This window comes from Pleurotus ostreatus (assembly GCF_014466165.1).
Source record: "Pleurotus ostreatus strain PC9 chromosome Unknown scaffold_2, whole genome shotgun sequence".
Taxonomy (NCBI): Eukaryota; Fungi; Basidiomycota; class Agaricomycetes; order Agaricales; family Pleurotaceae; genus Pleurotus; species Pleurotus ostreatus.
In genome coordinates this window covers 2,038,160-2,056,154 of record NW_023503157.1, presented here as the reverse complement: position 1 = coordinate 2,056,154, position 17,995 = coordinate 2,038,160, and the positions used below count along the sequence as shown (strand labels likewise).

The 17,995-nt window shown below is 52.0% G+C and overlaps 9 protein-coding genes across 9 annotated transcripts; 2 read left to right on the top strand and 7 right to left on the bottom strand.

Annotated features, from left to right (window-relative positions):
- Positions 1–273: 273 nt before the first annotated feature.
- PC9H_003537 (uncharacterized protein) lies at positions 274–2,721 on the bottom strand (the record flags this gene model as incomplete). The annotated part of the gene is made up of 5 exons (XM_036773130.1): positions 274–1,064; positions 1,122–1,505; positions 1,562–2,249; positions 2,306–2,527; positions 2,578–2,721. The coding sequence occupies 5 exons, from the start codon at positions 2,719–2,721 to the stop codon at positions 274–276; spliced, it is 2,229 nt and encodes a 742-aa protein (XP_036634603.1).
- A 278-nt stretch (positions 2,722–2,999) lies between these two features.
- PC9H_003536 (uncharacterized protein) lies at positions 3,000–3,711 on the bottom strand (the record flags this gene model as incomplete). The annotated part of the gene is made up of 2 exons (XM_036773129.1): positions 3,000–3,265; positions 3,324–3,711. The coding sequence occupies 2 exons, from the start codon at positions 3,709–3,711 to the stop codon at positions 3,000–3,002; spliced, it is 654 nt and encodes a 217-aa protein (XP_036634602.1).
- A 328-nt stretch (positions 3,712–4,039) lies between these two features.
- PC9H_003535 (uncharacterized protein) lies at positions 4,040–6,794 on the bottom strand (the record flags this gene model as incomplete). The annotated part of the gene is made up of 5 exons (XM_036773128.1): positions 4,040–5,743; positions 5,796–5,891; positions 5,944–5,984; positions 6,038–6,330; positions 6,385–6,794. The coding sequence occupies 5 exons, from the start codon at positions 6,792–6,794 to the stop codon at positions 4,040–4,042; spliced, it is 2,544 nt and encodes an 847-aa protein (XP_036634601.1).
- Positions 6,795–7,138: 344 nt separating this feature from the next.
- Positions 7,139–9,021, bottom strand: PC9H_003534 (uncharacterized protein; the record flags this gene model as incomplete). Its single annotated transcript, XM_036773127.1, has 3 exons — positions 7,139–7,662; positions 7,715–8,580; positions 8,630–9,021. The coding sequence occupies 3 exons, from the start codon at positions 9,019–9,021 to the stop codon at positions 7,139–7,141; spliced, it is 1,782 nt and encodes a 593-aa protein (XP_036634600.1).
- Positions 9,022–9,070: 49 nt separating this feature from the next.
- Positions 9,071–9,382, bottom strand: PC9H_003533 (uncharacterized protein; the record flags this gene model as incomplete). The annotated part of the gene is made up of 1 exon (XM_036773126.1): positions 9,071–9,382. One exon carries the CDS (start codon positions 9,380–9,382, stop codon positions 9,071–9,073), a length of 312 nt encoding a protein of 103 aa, XP_036634599.1.
- A 261-nt stretch (positions 9,383–9,643) lies between these two features.
- Positions 9,644–12,013, top strand: PC9H_003532 (uncharacterized protein; the record flags this gene model as incomplete). Its single annotated transcript, XM_036773125.1, has 18 exons — positions 9,644–9,742; positions 9,801–9,817; positions 9,867–9,973; positions 10,030–10,198; positions 10,251–10,296; positions 10,350–10,409; positions 10,462–10,583; positions 10,637–10,763; positions 10,812–10,907; positions 10,958–10,970; positions 11,023–11,040; positions 11,096–11,110; positions 11,164–11,242; positions 11,289–11,346; positions 11,399–11,508; positions 11,557–11,590; positions 11,643–11,805; positions 11,916–12,013. The coding sequence occupies 18 exons, from the start codon at positions 9,644–9,646 to the stop codon at positions 12,011–12,013; spliced, it is 1,431 nt and encodes a 476-aa protein (XP_036634598.1).
- A 481-nt stretch (positions 12,014–12,494) lies between these two features.
- PC9H_003531 (uncharacterized protein) lies at positions 12,495–14,705 on the bottom strand (the record flags this gene model as incomplete). The annotated part of the gene is made up of 1 exon (XM_036773124.1): positions 12,495–14,705. One exon carries the CDS (start codon positions 14,703–14,705, stop codon positions 12,495–12,497), a length of 2,211 nt encoding a protein of 736 aa, XP_036634597.1.
- Positions 14,706–14,784: 79 nt separating this feature from the next.
- On the top strand, positions 14,785–16,838 carry CYP8 (Peptidyl-prolyl cis-trans isomerase cyp8; the record flags this gene model as incomplete). The annotated part of the gene is made up of 10 exons (XM_036773123.1): positions 14,785–14,876; positions 14,938–15,084; positions 15,140–15,367; positions 15,414–15,577; positions 15,626–15,729; positions 15,777–15,917; positions 15,971–16,060; positions 16,111–16,259; positions 16,320–16,487; positions 16,541–16,838. 10 exons carry the CDS (start codon positions 14,785–14,787, stop codon positions 16,836–16,838), a joined length of 1,581 nt encoding a protein of 526 aa, XP_036634596.1.
- Positions 16,839–16,905: 67 nt separating this feature from the next.
- VPS20 (Vacuolar protein sorting-associated protein 20) lies at positions 16,906–17,854 on the bottom strand (the record flags this gene model as incomplete). Its single annotated transcript, XM_036773122.1, has 7 exons — positions 16,906–16,949; positions 16,998–17,088; positions 17,141–17,227; positions 17,295–17,447; positions 17,499–17,651; positions 17,704–17,746; positions 17,799–17,854. 7 exons carry the CDS (start codon positions 17,852–17,854, stop codon positions 16,906–16,908), a joined length of 627 nt encoding a protein of 208 aa, XP_036634595.1.
- Positions 17,855–17,995: the final 141 nt, after the last annotated feature.

The window sequence follows — 17,995 nt, the reverse complement described above, 5'->3', positions numbered from 1 at the left end:
GCTATGGATAAGGCTCAAGGGAGGAAGGAGCGCCACGCCATGTATTTGTAGGTTGCCTTATCGATGCCCCAAACGTGAAATGTCTTTGATGGGGTAAAGATTCTATATCAACCAGCATCCAACGTTCATCAGATCCTTGGCTGGCATCTAACATTAACGACCGTGGCAGTCTTGCAAAATAACCAGAGTATATTCAATAAAATAATCACTTCACAGCAAAAGACGACACGGTACACGATACAGCGAAATGAAAAACAAAAACACAGAAATGCCCTACATTACCCTGAGAGTCCATCCATGTAGTCCACCTTCTGCTGCAGCTGCAGCCTGGGCGGCGGCTAGCCACCCAGGTTCTATGCCTCCCGGCAAGGGATTGGCTGGGTTCTGTACAGCTGACAGGTCCATGCTTTGGAATACGTTCTCGCACGCTATTGTTCGCCCAGAATGATAGCCAACTCCGTCGTACGCGCGGATAAATAGCAATGGAAGACTTCTACCAGTGATCGAAGGATGTGGAGGTGAAGCGCCGTTGGAGCCCTCACGGGGCTGCGAGCCTTCGCCGTTACTTGGCGGCCTCGAGGGATCGTGGTTAGGTGGAAGGGCGTCTTCCTCCAATGCCTTTATCACGTCCGCTAGTGGGGGCATCTCGACGATAACGATGGTGTGTAGTGGCCCAGTGGGAACAAATCGTGGTGGAGACATGCCAGCGCCCGAGGGTCCCGCCATCATGGCATGGTCGCCTGCTGCTGGGTTCGAACCATCAGGTGGAGGGGGACCACCTACAAGTGGTTGACCGAAAGGTGCAATATTGGTTAGGGGACCAGGAGTCGCAGCTTGATACACCCGATGGCGTAAAGGTCCCAAGTTACCCAGATAAACATCTAGAGGCGTCTGTACGTGTGTTTTAGGATCCTCGTAGAAGAAGTTGGATACGGTCAATTCGACGGCATTGTTAGCGGGGCGATACACGGGAGCAGTGAAAAGGGTTGGGAATGGAGTGATAGGCATTTCCGGTATCGTCTGGTTCTGACCAAACGCATCAAAGAATGTATATTGGAATTTGGCTAGAAAATATGGTAAATCACTATGTTCAGACTCGCAGTGTATAAAGTGATACTTACAGATACCAACGATGGTCCAGCACAAATAATCATCAACTTCGTCCGAGATAATTCGGACGCCGTCTTTGAGCTCCTCTCGAACGCGAGGAGACTGGAATAGCAATGGGTGGGTGCCTGGGTGTGAGGAAATGCCAGGCGCCGGTGGGGGGATCACGCCGGGGGTGCCGGGCACTGGTATCGGCCCCGCAGCGGAGAGATAGTGCCTCGAGCCATCGGGATTTACACGCTGCAAGGCAATCTTTTGCATTTGGCTGACTGGGCCTCCATCGTCTGGCGACACCCTTCCCTTGTCCACTTTGCGAATAATGAGCGGCGATGTGGCGATACCTGAGTGTGTATCCGAAAGCACAATTTCACACCCATAAGTGACTGGCAGCGGGGCTCCTGAAAATCCCACGAAAGGTGAGTACATTGCATGAAACTCGATCACGTGAACTTACCTATGAGATTCGCCTGGTCAGGCCGTCGAACAACATTGACATTGAAGGCAGACCACGCGACGTTACTCGCGCATAACTGAGCGTGATCTATAGTCATATATTTGGTGCGAACAGTTTGGGAATTGATCCTGTTAAATAGTGATACGGGACCCCCAGCAAGGATGCAGGACGATATATTACGCGTCTTCGCAGTCTTCTTGGATGGCTTGGAGATGATGGTTACGGGAGCAGAGTCGAAAGAAGCCCAAACTCGACCTGGGAGCGCGTTACTTTCCGAGCCAGTTGCGTTGGGAGCGGGTTCTGCGACATCGAGGGACAACTGGAAGCTCTTCGCTTTGGCGGTACCAGTGACATGCAAGAACTTGAAGCTGGCAGTCATGTTGTTGTCGAGTGGCGCCTTTTGTTCAAAGGAGCGTTCACCGTTTTCAGATACGACGGACATGGACAACTGCTGTGATCGGAGGTGCCAGACAGGGCCTTCAATGTGGACAACAGGGGGCGGGCAGAGGAAGCGCTTCTCACTTCCGTAGGACTTTTGTGCGACCGCGGCATGGAGACATATTACAGTGGTCATTGGCATGACTCTGGAGGGATCCTGGGATACGTGATCGCCAACAATGCGTCTAATTTTGTGATGTGGATCCTCCGTGTCCTTATCGTCGAGCTTGCGCTTGCCGGGGGCCAGCGGCTAGATAAACGTTGTGTTTACGGTTCAGGAAACGGTGCAACGTTGATGCGACTCACTGCAGGCAGCCCATTCATCGGTGCATGCAGGGGTTGTTGCGGACTCCAGGCTGGCGGAGCTGGTGGTCCGTTGCTCGCGGCATCTTTTTTGGATGCAAGAAGCGATTGGATGGAGGCACCGGGGTCGGGGCTGGCGGCGGGAGGAGCAGCTGGTGACGGCGCCGCTGGGGGTGGCGCATCGGTCTGCGGCGCCTCTGGGGGCGGGGGAGTGATATTTGGGGGCTAAGGGCGGGTTCAGTACATGGATGAGAAGAGAGAGACGGGAAGCGTACCGCAGCGTTTGTCGGGGTGGCCGAGCGGGAGTTTGAGTGCGAGGGCGGGTGGTCAGGGGGCTTAGGAGACTGGTCTGAATTTATTGGTGCAGGCATTTGGTGGGGAGCATCAATGTAGTCGCGGACGTCGAAGGAGCCATCCATTTTGAATAAAAGGCAGATGGGAATCTTGTTGGAACCAAACTCTCACGCAAGCCTGTGAACTTCCCTTTATTTGGTTTTTCCCCCCGTACCCCAGCCACTCCCACACTCGGCACCATCCGCGCCGAGGCACGTGCTGCTCTCTCAAGCCCACGGGGGTTGTGCCCGTGAGAAGAACCGCGGTCCTCAGTTTCCGGGGTCCCCAGATAAGATCATGTTCCCAGCGTGGTCCTGCCTGATGGGGCTCGCTGTTTTTCCCACACGCCAAAGTTACTTGTACGCTAGACAGTGCGCCCTAAAAACATTGTCTCCAATAGACTTTGCTGCTCCGCCTCTGCAGTATCGTCGATCCCTCGTTTTGGGAAAAATAACCCATCAAACCGCGTTTCTGTCCCCCCAGAATGTACCCGGGAATGCGACTCGCGGCGCGCGCACAGGTTCATGTAGAGCGCGTTGTCGTCGACTGGGTCGTTGTCGTCTAGGTACGGTGAGAACATCCTGTAGTCCTCCTGCTTGTACTCCTCGTCCCTGCCTCCCAGAACTCGTGCTGTGCTATTCTATCAGACTCATATACACCAAACGGGCACGAAGGATCCAAATCTCACCCAGTGACAGTATTCCCAACTTGTCTTCCTTCTCAATCGTTCGAGTCATCAATTCTTCTTCTCCACTCACATCCAGCGCCACGATGTTGTCCACCAAGTCCGCATAATCAGCGTTCAAGCTGTACGACTCGGGGCTCGTCGCTGGCTCTACGCTCTCCGGGCTCAGCCAGTTCCATTCCTCGCGATCCTCTTCAGTACCGGCCAATGCACTTGGAAAGAAACCCGAGAGACTGAACGGGTCTTCCTTGATCACACGTGGTGATTGTTGCGGGGGGACTTCATACGACAAAGACGCGAGGTGATGATGTGAATTTGTGCGGCGCAACGCTGGAGATAGTGCTTTTGTCGTCAGAGGATGGGGTGATGTATACGTTCGTCTCAAAGACATTTTGCAATGAGGAGCTCCTGAGCGTGCACCCGATCCGTTATATATACGGAATGCCATTCAATTCCAGGGTGCGTCTGGCTGCTTCCAGAATGGGATGGGTCATGAGACAATAATTAGCCCAGAAGCAGGCTGGCCTTATGAATGATGAATGTACGCTAGGAACTGGTGTACGTGAATAAAATCCACAGAATTGGGGTGCTACAACGAACGAATGCATAGTACGTGGTGAGAGTGTTAATGATAGTCCGTGCTGTGATATGTTATGAAGTCCAAAATGCCAAAATAAAAAACGTGCCCAAGAAAAGGAACAGTTCGTGAATTCGTTCAATCACCGATGCTTGCTGCCACCAGGGAACGGTACACCTGCTTCGCCCCTAGCAACTCTGGAGCCTGTATGGCCCCCTCTGTCTCCGCGCACTCCAACTTCGGCATCCTGGTGCTTTTGCCAGTCCTCTACTTTCATAGTAGAAGTCCGCTTGGCGGACGAGCCCGTACCAGCGAGCTTATCGCCGCTGGCTGATCTCGAATGTCTGGGTCGAGCCTCAAGAGTAGTAGCAACAGGCCGTCGTAGCTCGTCTCCAGAATGCTTCCTCCTTTGCTCCAATACCGCCGCCTTTTCCGCTTGCCGCTTCGCAACTGCATCGCGTTCAAAGGCTTTCGATCTCTCCCACCTTTGCTTGGCGGCCTCGACTTCTGCATGCTCCTTCTCCGCCTGAGTCAATGGAGCCTGGAGATCATGCAGCTTCTCCCTATGACGCTCGTTAAGCTCTTCAAAGGTTCGAGTCCGACGAGCGTCCGGTCGTTGGGGTGTTGGCGCGTGGATTTCGGGAGTGTGCTTCTTAGGGGGAAGAATGGAAACAGGGAGATGTCCACCGGTGGAGTTCGTTCTGGCGGGGGCTAGCCTAGCAAGAGGTGTATCGTCAGGATCGTAACTGGTTCCTACACCGAGTGCACTTTCACGACGCTTGCGCTGGTCAAGAGCTTCTACAACGGCCGGAGGAACTGGGAGTCGCTGAGAAGCCGCGGCAGCCACATTTCTCGTTGCGATCGGCGGAGAAACGCCAGTCGGCGGCTGCACAAGCTTACGGTCATGGAGATAGGCGTCCCAATCGTTGTCTCTGAGAGGAGCACTAGTAGGCCGACTAATAGACTCGCCGAGCATGGAGGATTGAGTAAGTTGGGATATTTCCATCGAGTGGACTCTTCCGCGGGGATCAGTCTCGCGCGGAGGACGTAATCGAGAAGGCCCAGGAAGAAGTGTCGTAGCGTCCAAGCTTTGACGTCTAGACAAAAGGGACGGGTGGCGAGACGTGGATGACGAAGACGGCACAGGCGTGTCACTCTTCAGAACGTCGATTGATCTTCGCAACTCATGGATTTCAGCCAAGAGCGCTTGTTTTTTCCTCAGTTCCTCGAGCTCCTGAGCGGTGGTCTTCAAATCCAAGGCGGGGGATTTTGTTCGAGCGTCGGCGTCGGCAATAAAGTTACTAGGCACATCTTCTTGAATAGTGAACCCCAAGTCGAGAGCTGGTAAGGCACCAGGACTTTGACTGCGATATCGACGAGTGTCTTCGTCCGGCGTCGCAGCGAAGAACTCCGACACGCCAGAATGAGCACGCGGGCGACTATCAGTGAGGGTGAAAGACGAAGCACGATGATCGCCAGAGCCTGGAGTCCCCGGCGTTTCTTGATCCTTCATCAGCGGCGTACTGGAGAATCCGCTCTCGTTGCGAAAATGCTTGGGAAGAGGTGGGTGTTCTCGCTCCCATTCTTCTCGTTCGGTCATTAAGTCCTTGAATCGATCAGTCCCTTCAACCTGCTGCTCTTCATCGCGTTTACGTTCTTCCTCTGCGATTTCTTCCAACTTGCGCTGTAGAACCCGAAGAATACGAAGCTGGACTGCAATCCCCATCAATGATACCGCGCCAATGAGACCGAGCTCGATCTGCATTGTCTGTGTGACCGGGAACTGGATGCCATTGCTTGTGAACTTGACAAACAGCGAGCCAAAGCCCAGGTTCCATATGTAGAACTGAAAGTGCACCCTGAGCATGCGCCCCGACCCTGAACATGACGTAGCGCACCTCTTTAAGTCCTGCAGTAGTATAGCAGTCGACCCCTAATATAAACGCAGATGACCCAACGAACGCGGTTGAAACCAGAAGAATGTGGTAGTGGATCTAGAAACCGGCATCGGTAAGCAATCGCCGTGTGATGCTAGCTGGAGCCTACCTTGGGAATAGTGCAGAGGATAAATCCGACCACGCCGCATCCTATATAGCCATGAGTATGCGTGGCAGCACAAGGATGGTTATCGGCACCATACCAATGTACATAATCCAGCGGAATCCAATCTGACCAATTACACCACCGTTGTGGAAACATTGTATCCACAACCCAAAGGCGAACCCACCCCATGCGCCAATAAAGTATTTTGAAGCCTTCCAGAAGAATATTGCTACGCCACCGCCTGCTATGCCGGCAACGGAACAAGCCAGCACGAAGTAGCCCCGCAAGCTCTTGCTGGGCGGGTTCACTGCTGGGAGGATACCGAACTTGAGGATGAGGACGAAGCAGGTAAGGGAGAGCGTGTAGAATCCAATTAGAAAGAAAGAAGTCCTAGGTTATGTCCAGTCATTAGGCCCAGAACGAGTGACTGGCAGAGTAACGCACCATCGGTTCTTGTGACCCCAGAACGCACTCGGCAGACCCGTAATTATCAGAATTGCACCCAGCACCCCAAAGGCGGGGTCGACCCGTGTATCCAGTACTATCGGCTCTGGCGTTGGCGATGATTCGGCAGCAGCAGACGAGGTAGCTGTCGGAGTGATAGTGTACGTTACGTTCAGCACGGTCGTAGACATGGAAGTTAAGGGTACATTCTGTCCTGCTGAGCGAGTAGTCGTTATTACGGTCGCTGTACTGGTCGTCAAGGAAAGCGAAAGGCTAGGACTGGGCCCGGTTGCGGTTGGCGATGCTGAGCTTGGTGAGGGCGACGGCGACGGCGAGTCCTGGGCTGAAACCAGGCCGGCGAAGAGAACGAAGGCGAGGATAAGAAACCGCATTGCATGTGGGGGGAACATGAAGGGCGGGAGAGAAGAAACGTAAATGCCAACCGGCGGGTATATATATGGTGGAAGTCAGAGGTCAAGGACTTAAGAAGGGCAGAATCGCCCGCCCAAGAATTCAAGTCCTCGTGCGAAACGATAGCTTGTTTGAAAACCAGCGAAACTGTGATTGGACTTGTTCTAAACACTTGGAGTAATCATATTATTCTCCACCTTCCATCCCACGAGTTTACTACACACAGCACCGTGACAACGAGCCTCGCCGACAATCGAAGCAACGAGGACATTTTATGCTCAAACTCTGCGGGACACGCCTGTCCTCTCTCGATCCTTCCGCGGGCCCGCCGTGAAGCAGCAGGCTAATCGAAATGCTCAAAGCGCACCGGCTTTACTTTGATCTCCCTGAATATTCGCCGCATCTTCGCCTCATCGTCAACACCATGGCTCCCGTCGGGATCCTGAGCCTCGACGACCGTTACGACCCTTCCGCCTTTACCAAAGCGTCCGACGCGACCAGCAATGTGCAGGTAGGCGTCGATGGTCTGGCCATTTACCTTAGGTCCTTCTGGAATGCCAAGGATAAACACATGAGTCAGAGAGGGCAAGTCCAATCCGCGTATGCTAGCAAGGGTCGCCACTAGCAACGTCGGTGCTTCTTCCGCTGTTTTCCCGCCGGTAAGCAGATGCAAACGGCCTTTGTCGGATACTGTGAGGTCGAGTGCCTTCGCGTTCACCCCAAGCTGTTTGAGCTCATAGACAGCACGGTGCACGGGAGACGAGGCCGGTAAAACGAGCAGCGCAATAGAAGGAACGTCCAATGCAAAGGCGGTAGCAATGGCCTCCACGGCATCCGGATTGAATGGTGATGGTGAATCAACGACTTCTGTAATGGCTAATGAATTTCGGGGCACTCGGATATCACAGTGAGGACGTACTTTCCGATTGGGATTCGATTGCAGGAGATTGATCGTCAAATATAGCTTCGGGTGTGACTGGCTCATCTCCAGGGGATATCAATGGAAGAGATGTTGCGTCAGCCATGTTCTTAATATCTCCATTCCCAGCAACAATGAGAACAGAATGCAGTATGTCACCAGAAATCGATGATATGGCGCCGATATCGTAAACTCGCTGTTTGTCTGAGCACTTGATCTTGACTAGTTGATCCCTGCGAAGCCATCGACCTTCTTTGAACAAGAAAAGATCCAGATGCTTCCTGAGTGTAGCGCTTGACATAACTAATTGCGGTAAATTTTCGTGAGTACTTGTAAGTCCTTGCTCGGCTCTGTTTTTCCTCGAGGCGTAGATGATGTCCAATAATTGACGTGTGGGGCTTGGGTGACGGTCGATCTTCTTCTTGGCTTTTAGGAAGGCCTTATAGAAGGTTTTGCCGCCACTTTTGAGTGGGACCGTTTCTATCAGATAGTCGACTTCGTCCACGACCACGGTCGACAGATTGGACAGCTGAAGAGCTGCGGGATCTTCGTTGTGCACGTCGAGCAGAGCCTGAGGCGTCCCAATAAGGACGTGAGGCGGATCACTACGTAAAGAGGAGATGCGCGTGGCCATTTCGATTTGCTTGTCTCTGACAATGGCTTTGGCGACCACACCACCATAACGAGGGGAAGTGACGCCCGGTGCTGCAGTTAGTTGATCTACCCAGTGCATAAACTGATAGGCGAGGTCGCGATGGGGTACGAGGAGGAGGGACGTGATGGATGACGGGTTGGTAATGGTAGACTGAAGGCCTGGAAACTCGGAGCGAGGCTTGTTCAACAGAGCAAGCAAAATGCCGAAAGACCTGATGTACATGCAGTCAATGCACATCAAGAGTAGATCCCGCCACTCACTTTCCAGAACCCGTAGAATCCTTGAGCAGAACATCTTTTCCACTGAGAATCGCCGGGATGAATTGCTGTTGCGTTTCTGTTGGATGCTTGATGGCTGGAAACACGACATCAAGGGCCCTGTATATTGATCTTCGAATGCCAATATCTTTGAATGTGACTGGTTCCTTTTTCACTGGTTCTGGTGTGGACTCCGGAGTTGATGAAAGGGCGTCTGCATGAGCCTCCGCACTACGGCTCATACATCGGCAGCCATTTACTTGAATTCGACCCCACGGTGGCCCCCATTGTGAAAAGAACGACTTGGCGCAGAGTGGTGGTACGGGGAGAAAAGGTCTCATATACAGTTTCCCACAGTCAGAATTCCATGATATACACAAGGAGCATCGAAGCATTTATTGAATTTGGGAGTAGGGGGCTTGGTTCTCGAACGACAATGGGTATTTATGGTAGCTGAACTAGTTTCAGTGCCGCCCGAAGAAAGCCTTTCCAAGGCCCAGACGCAGATATCTTGCGTACGCTGTCAAATTGCACATATAGCCTGGTGCGGAGGTAGCAGCGAAGCGCAGACGTACCCCAGTGGCTCGTCTGCCTGCCCAGCCATTTCCCAAAGTAAGGCAGCAGCAATGCTCCTACGAGCTGCTGCAGTTGTTGCAGACTCTCTTCCCATTCTTGTTGCGCGAGCAGGTACTCTTCCTCCGAGTCTATTGACGCCTCCGAGTGCATGTCGGATAGGGAAACATCAGACGCGGGCATGCCGATTCAAGAATGTGAGAATGGGGTCCAAATGAGCGAAATGTTTCGAGGCCACAGCGCGACGATAATGGGATATTTGGGATATTTGGGCAGTGGAGGTAATCCTGATTCCTTGGCCGCGACGGGCGCTTGATGGATTGGAGTTGGCCGAGTTCGGCTAATAGCCGCCACTGCAATTCGCTCTGATCAACCTTCGTCTCCAACGCCCACCATCGTGTCCAACTCCACAAGCACACCGCAGCGCACGACCTCCAATGCAGCATGGTGAACGATCACCGCAACAGTCTCGCTCGAAGCCGCCTCGTCGGGCAGCCTCTGCTCTATGCCATTTCCATATTTGCTAGCTTGGGTGTCTTCCTGGTGCGTGTTCGCGAGTTCTGCACATAAAACCGTGAAAAGGATTGACAGAAGGCGACAGTTTGGCTATGACCAAGGGTGAGCTTCTTGACGGCGCCGCGAGTATTTACCACTGAAGGCAATCTAGTGTCATGAGTGGAATCATCACAGGACCATACTTCTCCAGCTATTTCAATCATCCAGGACCAATAGAGGTCGGGACCATGGTCGCTGTACTCGAAGTTGGTGCATTCAGTGAGTACAGTCCTAAATCCACGTCCTCCGAGAGGTCATTCGCTAATGCATTGCAGTCACTTCCGTCGCTGCTGGCAGGGTGGGGGACATCATAGGTCGAAAGGGCACTTTGTTCATCGGCGCTCTGGTCTTCACATTGGGCGGCGCCATACAAACGTTTACGCTTGGGTTTTGGACCATGATCATAGGGAGAATCATTAGCGGCTTCGGTGTCGGCCTTCTCTCGTATGCTTTACCGCTGGCGGTCCAACTAGGCTCTGACATTCTTTGCTCTTAGGACAATTGTACCCATCTATCAAAGCGAGATATCCCCTCCCAATCATGTAAGTCGCGATGCTCCACCTGTGCTTGGCTGTTCCGACCCTTCATTCGTTAGCGCGGCGCGCTAGCATGTATGGAATTCACAGGAAACATCGTCGGCTATGCTTCTTCAGTTGTAAGCACTATTCCATTCAACTGAGCACGTAATGCCGATTGAAGGACACTAGTGGACCGACTATTTCTGCTCTTTCATCGAATCCGACCTGTCTTGGAGAATACCTTTGTTTCTTCAATGTGTCATTGGAGCCATTCTGGCGGGTGGTTCACTCTTGATGCCAGAAAGTCCTCGGTAAACTTGAAACACTTCTCAATAAGCTACACAGACTCATATGAATTACTTAGATGGCTCATTGACACCGGGAAAGACACTGCTGGCATGCAAGTCATCGCCGACCTACACGGAGGTGACCCCACGAACGAGATTGCTCTTGCCGAGTTCCAAGAGATCAAAGACAAAGTTCAAGAAGAGGTAATCATGCATGCCCAGTGAAGGTTTACGTGAGCTGAGCTGTTGCAGCGCGATTCTGGTGAAGATCGATCCTACGCCACTATGTGGAGAAAATATAAGCGTCGGGTGCTGCTCGCTATGTCTTCTCAGGCATTTGCCCAACTTGTGAGCTCACTCAATCACCGATTTGAGAATCATATTGACCCAACCTACAGAATGGGATCAATGGTATGTCGCCTATGTTTAACCCCGAGGCTGCCAATACTGACGCTTAATCAAGTCATTTCTTATTATGCCCGTATGTGGTCAAACTTCCATTCCCTTAATCCCCGTCTGACACAATTGATGTGTAGCTCGAGTCTTCGAAGGTAGGGCTGTCCGTCAATGGTATGGTCGGCGACGTTTCTCATTCTATAAACAGAGGCTGGATGGATTGGACGTGATGCGGTCCTAATGACTGGCATTAATTCAATCATATATGTGCTGAGCACATTGCCACCGTGGGTTTGGCTCTGACATTATGAAAATGTACTAACTCATCTCCAGGTGGTACCTAGTCGATCGCTGGGGACGCCGGGCTATCCTGCTTTCTGGAGCTGTCATTGTAAGTCATACGCCAACATTCCTTGGGAATGAAACTTGATATGTAATCGTAGATGTCGATGGCCTTGGTCGCTACTGGCTGGTGGATGTACATTGACGTTCCTCAAACCGCCAAAGCTGTGGTAGTTTGCGTTATTATCTTCAACGCTGCTTTCGGATATAGGTATGTGACTTCGAGATGAAGCCTAACCTTTGCTTAACGATGTAACAGTTGGGGACCTCTACCGTGGCTCTACCCTCCCGAGGTTTGTTCATAACACACCACTTTGACCGACTGCTCATCATACCTCAACTCAGATCATGCCACTCAGTTTCCGTGCCAAGGGTGTCTCGCTCTCTACTGCCACTAACTGGGCATTCAACTTCCTGGTTGGCGAAATCACCCCCTACCTTCAAGATGTCATTAAATGGCGTCTGTACCCTATGCACGGATTTTTCTGTGCATGCAGTTTTGTCCTTGGTACGTTTGATGATTTCCATAGAAATTACCAGTTACTAAGTCCTGTCGTAGTGTACTTCCGTAGGGCATCTCAGTACTGGATAGTGGTTGTATCTTAACATGTCCTCTAGTGTATCCCGAGACAAAGGGTGTGCCTTTGGAAGAGATGGATGCCGTCTTCGGCGAAGGCAAGCCCCCGCCTCATTCTCATGCGTCAACTCTAATTTAGCATTTAACGTAGATGCGCGGGAAGAACAGTTCGACAACGAATCCGAAAGGGCGTCGTTGATGTCCAGAACCGCGACGATCGATCAATATTCTTCGCCTCCCAGTCCAAAACGACAGCAAGGTAATTGGGTGAGCCGACTCACGCGACGTGACGATGGTCGTGCAGCATACCAGCCAATCAGCGGCGACGAATAGGAACTCGCGAGGATGGATGAAGATAGTATGGCCAACGAAGACACTGGAAACGAGCAGCATAGTGATGCTCGATAAGCTAATATTGTTTATGTATTTCCGGTCGCTGCAGCGCCGTGTTGCTAACTGTGATTCGGAGGAAGCCTCCTGCAGCTTCTTGGTCTCTTCATCCATCCTCACAGTGTACCCAACATAGCACTAGTATATCCCTTCCCCTACCACTGCACATGTTCCCCCATTACTATCTCCAATATCTTGTATTAGATGTTCCATAATTCGTGACAATACATTCAGGCTATAGCCCGCCTGCCAACACGCTTCCTTGCTTTATACACTAACTCGGCGACAGCGCCAGTTGGCTGGACCCCAGATCTCGCCATGTCTGCCAGGATCTCGTTCGCAGCCACAAGCTCCCCGCGTCGTAGCAGTCCGGATAACAAAATGTACCAGGTAATAGAAATGATGTGAATCTTCTGCTTCACCATCTCCCTGTAGTACACCATAGCGGTTTCCACACCTTCGGGCTCGGGGTATTCCAGGCAGGCCTTCAGAAGGATGTGGTAGGTAACTCGGTTCAGCTTGATCCCGCGCCTCTTCATGCGATCCACGATGTTGCGTCGCCAGTCTTCCGCGACGGCGGGTGGAAGCCACGACCCGCGGTAGATACCAGCCAAGAAGGAGGTGTAGGTAACTTCGTTTGGTTGTGAGGTCGGATCAAGCTCCATCCTTTGTAATAACCGCATGGCAGTGTGGAGGGCCTCGACGGTCTGCTCGCGCAGCTGCTGGTCCATGATGGCGGAGTAGATCGCCACGTTGGGCTCGACGCCCTGCTTGCGCATGAGGGCGATCATGAGCTCCGGTGCGTCGTCGCGGCCCACTTTGAGAAGGGCCGAGAGGATGGTCGAGAAGCTGAAGACGTCGCCTTTGATGCCGGCGGCGACCATGTTGTTCATTACCGAAGAGAGCATCTTGAAATTGCTCGTCCGCGCCCAGAACTTCAGGAAGGTGTTGTAGGATACGACGTCTGGTCTGGGCCCTTCGTCGACCATTTTTTGGAAGGTGGCAGTCGCTTCATCAACCCGTCCGGCGATGAGGAGTCCGTGCAGGACGGTATTATATACTGCAAGTTGTTGACGCTCTGGAGATCCTTTGGCAGCATCTTCGAGGAATGTCCGAAACGCGTCCATGGCTTTGTCCGTCTGACGAGCGTTGAAGTAGGTAGAAATGATGGCGCGATATGACAGAGCCTCTGGCTTCACACCTTGCTCGAGCATCATGCCCCATCCTGCGACGGCTTCGTTGTACGCAGAGATTCCGTCACATGCATCGATGTACGCCGTCCATGTCGAAACTCCTGGCTGCACGTCTAGACCGATCATATCATCCCACATTTGAGCAGCCAGGTCTTTACGGCCACACTTGAGAAAAGCGACCATGAATGACGTCCAGCCGACTTCTGTAAACACGACTGGCTTTTCGACTGTTTTCGCGGACTCATGCGCGACCATGCAGGGCGCAGGCCCTGAAATACCGTCCATGATGCTCCGGTAGAGCTTTTCAATAGAGCGGATAGACCTGGAGGTAGCAAGCTGATTGACTCGCTTCGAGAGTTCTGTTGGATGGGATACCATGGTCGCGCTCCGGAGACGGTTCACATACTCTTCTACCTTCCGCTGCAGAGGCCGATTCCCCTTCAGCTTGTTCATAAATGCAGTGATGGCATAGTGTTGGGGACGTATGACGGTGTTGAGACACATGTGCAACGCACCCAGGAAATCGTCCTTCATGGCGCAGGCCGTGATTCCAGATAATAGGACGGTCGCGCGTCCTGGTTTATAAGGCATGGTATCGACGCTGGAATATGTCGCCGACGCCAAAGCATCATACTCTGTACTCCCCTCCCCTTCTTCGAGTCCGTCGCCTGATACGTCTTCTGCGCCCTCGGATTTTGCCACCAGCTGCATGAACCGCTCATACAACCGGAGCACGGCGTCCGGGTCATTGCGCTGGATGAGAGCAAGCATGCAGGAATTTAACGCGTCGGGGGCTTTATGAGCGGCTGCAACCAGAGCTATCTTCTCCACCACCGTTCTTTCTAGCTCAGACCACTCCTTCTTGGGGAAACCGACTGGGCAGAATGAATCAACGAGCAGGGTAGATATCCGCTTCAGCTGGACATGTCCCAGGAGTCGCAAGAGTCGGCGCTGCTCCAAATATTGCCAGTAGTCCCATATTATTTCAATATTATGAGATTGGACTGCTTGATGTATCCGAGTTGTGGTTGTGTTGAATATGTCTAGGGATGGGTCCGCTCGGTCGCGATCCTTCGGAGTGCGTTGGGTTAACGGAATCGGCTTGTGTGGTCGCTCCGGGGAAGACAGTGGTGCCAGTCCATGCTGCAGTCGCTTCACATGGAATATTGATTTTGAGCCGGCCGTGCGCTGGAGGAGTCCTGGAGCAAGAAAGTCTGAGAGGACGACAGTGCAAGCACGAGACAGCATATATTTTAGCGCTCGTCGATCCTTCCTTGATCGCATTATTGGGCGCCTACACGGTTCCTCTCCTTTGCTCTCGTCCACCATGGGACACGGAAATTCTGACAAACTCTATATCACCCACGCAGAACACGCAGGCTACTTTGGAAACCACTCTGCGTCGGCGGGATACAGGGCGTGAGTGCTCAATTCCCCTCGAGCCACCCCTTCGTGACAACTAATCTCGGGAACTGAGCAGCAAGGCAGACCCAGGTCATCCAGGCGCGAGGACTCCGTTCGACTGCTGCGCTCTTTCATTTCAACAATGGACCCACCCCGTATGCGCTCGTAACCCGGATGGCACTGGAAACGTCTTCGACTTGGTAAATATCATACCATGGCTCAAGTTCGTGCATATTTGACTCTAGCATATGCAATACAGGCTCAAGATTTATTTACAGGCAGCACAACAACACCAACCCGATAACGAAGGAACCTCTGACTCCGGACGACCTTATTCACCTCCATTACTCCCGCAAAGAAGCTTCCGGAGAGATTCATGATCCTATTTCATTCAAACCCTTCAGTGAACACTCGCACATTGTCGCTATCGCCACAACTGGGAACGTGTTTCTAGCAGAGAGTATTAAAGGAAACAGGGACCTTGTTGCTGACGTGCCGTTCAAGAAGTAGGTACTTCGTTCATACTCTGGGCCTGTTACTCACCCAACATAGACAAGACGTGATAACTCTACAAAACCCACATGGTCTTCCACCGTTGTCAGTGGATAACTCAGCTGCCTCGTCTGCTAAGAAACAATCTACTCAAGCGGCCCCCACCAAAACAGTTGTCACTCAGTCTGCAGCTGCCTCCACCACCAACAAGACACCCGTTCCATGTAGGTGCTGTCATTAAATCCGCATCCTCCAGAGGCTCATTTGTGTAGGGAACATATCGCCGTACTCGAGCGGTCTCCCAGGAGCTTCACTGACGTCTACTTCGGTCGACCCTCAAATATCTAGTTCCAGCTCCAAACTGTTATGGGATGAGGTATGAGATATTTATATTTACATACACCAATTACTCATACCTTATAGGAAGAACTTATGTTCGAAGATATTGCTAATCCCCCTAAGGGAAAGGGTAAAGAAAAGGATGTTGGGAAGCGGCGTGCCTATGTTCGCATCGTGACCAGCCTTGGTAGTGGCAGCCTGAACCTCGAGTTATTCTGCGAGAAAGTACGCGCATATCCTACAAATACTCCCTCATCTCTAACCTAGACGATTTGAAGGCTCCCAAAACTTGCTACAATTTCCTCATGTTGGCACGTGCTGGGAAATATGATAATTGTCTGTTCCATCGGCTTGTGCCCGGATTTATGGTACGTATCGACTTGTTGTTTCCGAGCCAAGCTCACTGTGACTACTATAGATTCAGACGGGAGATCCAACCGGCACTGGGGCTGGAGGAGAGTCACATTGGGGTACACCTTTCCGGGACGAGCACGATCTCAAGAACGCAGCTAAACATGACTCCCGGGGCGTTGTTGCAATGGCTAACAAAGGTGCTGGAACGAACGGGTATGTCTTTTATCTAGTCTTCACTGATAAATGATACCTAACCATCCTCCATCACACCAGGTCTCAATTCTACGTAACATTCAAAGCCACACCCAATCTCGATAAGAAGCACACTGTCTTTGGGAAACTGGTTGGCGGTGAAGACGTCCTTGATGCCCTGGAGAAGCTGCCCCTCAAAGACGGAACTGAACGCCCAGCGAAGGCTGTCAGGATCACGGAGGTCGTCATGTAAGTGCAGTACTTTGCCCATTTCAAGTTGCATCCTCTCAGATCTCTACTAGATACCAGGATCCTTTCGAGGACTACAAGAAAAGACTTGCGAAGAAGCTCGCAAAACGAGCAGAATCAGAGCAGGCTGGCGATAAGCGCACACAAAAGAGGGAGGGTGATGATATAAATTGGTTCGGAATCAAAGTTGGCGCAGATGGGAAAGCGGGGGGTCCAGGTGGTGTTAGTGGTGGCGTTGGGAAGTATCTGAACACGGCTAAGAGACCGTTAGGCGGAGGGCTTGCGGATATTGGTGGGGATGATGCGAAGAAGAAGCGTAAGATCGGCTTCGGGGACTTTGAAGGATGGTGATTATGTAGTCTAGCAGATAGTATTATGTGGGTACAGCATGATTGGGTTACTGGGTATATATGTCGAGCTAAGCTGGAACAGCGACTCTGTCGCCTGCTTCCCTCGCTGGTTCTGCGCATTGTGTCAGTGACGGTGGTATAATGGGAAATAGCAGCCAACCTGGAGTAGGAACACGGTCTGCCACCTCTGCAGGCTTCTCCGTTGGTACGGAGGGCAACTTGGCGTCTGCCTCTTGCTTTGCCTCCACCATCTACGCGCAATGTCATTAGCCTGATAAGCAGGACGCTACGAAGTGGACTAACAGCAAGAGCTTGTAGCTCCTTGAGCTCGTCTTGTACAGCTTCCTCCTCATCCAAGGTGAGAGTGTTGGCCAGCATTTCATCAATTTCCTGTCGAATGAATAGTCATGGTCAACGAAGGTGCCGCATGAAGAATGAATGCTTGGTAGCTACTCACGCGTTGGTAAGCTCTGGCCTCAGCCGTTTCTTCCAATAGCTTCTCCACGCTTTCCACATTCATCTCCTTGTGTATCTCCTTGAGCACTTCATTGCCCTGCTTGAGCCCGTGGAGGACAGACACCTCGACCAAGGAGAACTCGATCGTCGACACCTTCAAGCAGGTTAGCTGCAATCATACAAATGCAGAGGTGCTGCGGCGCACCAGTTGCTCGAGATTCTCCAGCTGGCCATCTGTCTTCACGAGTAGGCCTTGTTGGTATTTCCGTCTTCGCAGGGCGATAACAGCCCGGTCCTTCTGTCCCGCGGCTAGATGGGCTTTGGCAATCTCATGCTCCCTGTCAAGGATAACTTGTATCTTCACCGCGAGCTTAGCAATGACTTCAGATCGCGGTATACAGTGGTCGTACCTTCTTCTGGTATTGCCGCAGCTTATCCCGCTGGAGCTTCAAGCTAATAAACAACGATATTAGGTCTATGAAATAAGAGTATACCGATTTCTTACTCGAGGATGGCCCGGTCTTGCGGAGTAACCTTGGGAACTGATTGGTTTCCGCCCATTCTGTGACTGGTCCTGTCAGCCGCAAAGCATCCCAATAAACGTTGAATGGCGATTCATGGAGTTGCGATTATGCTGTAAATAAGCGCCTACAATATATTCAGGGGCAATGTTATACGCAGGGGTACCCTATATCGTACATA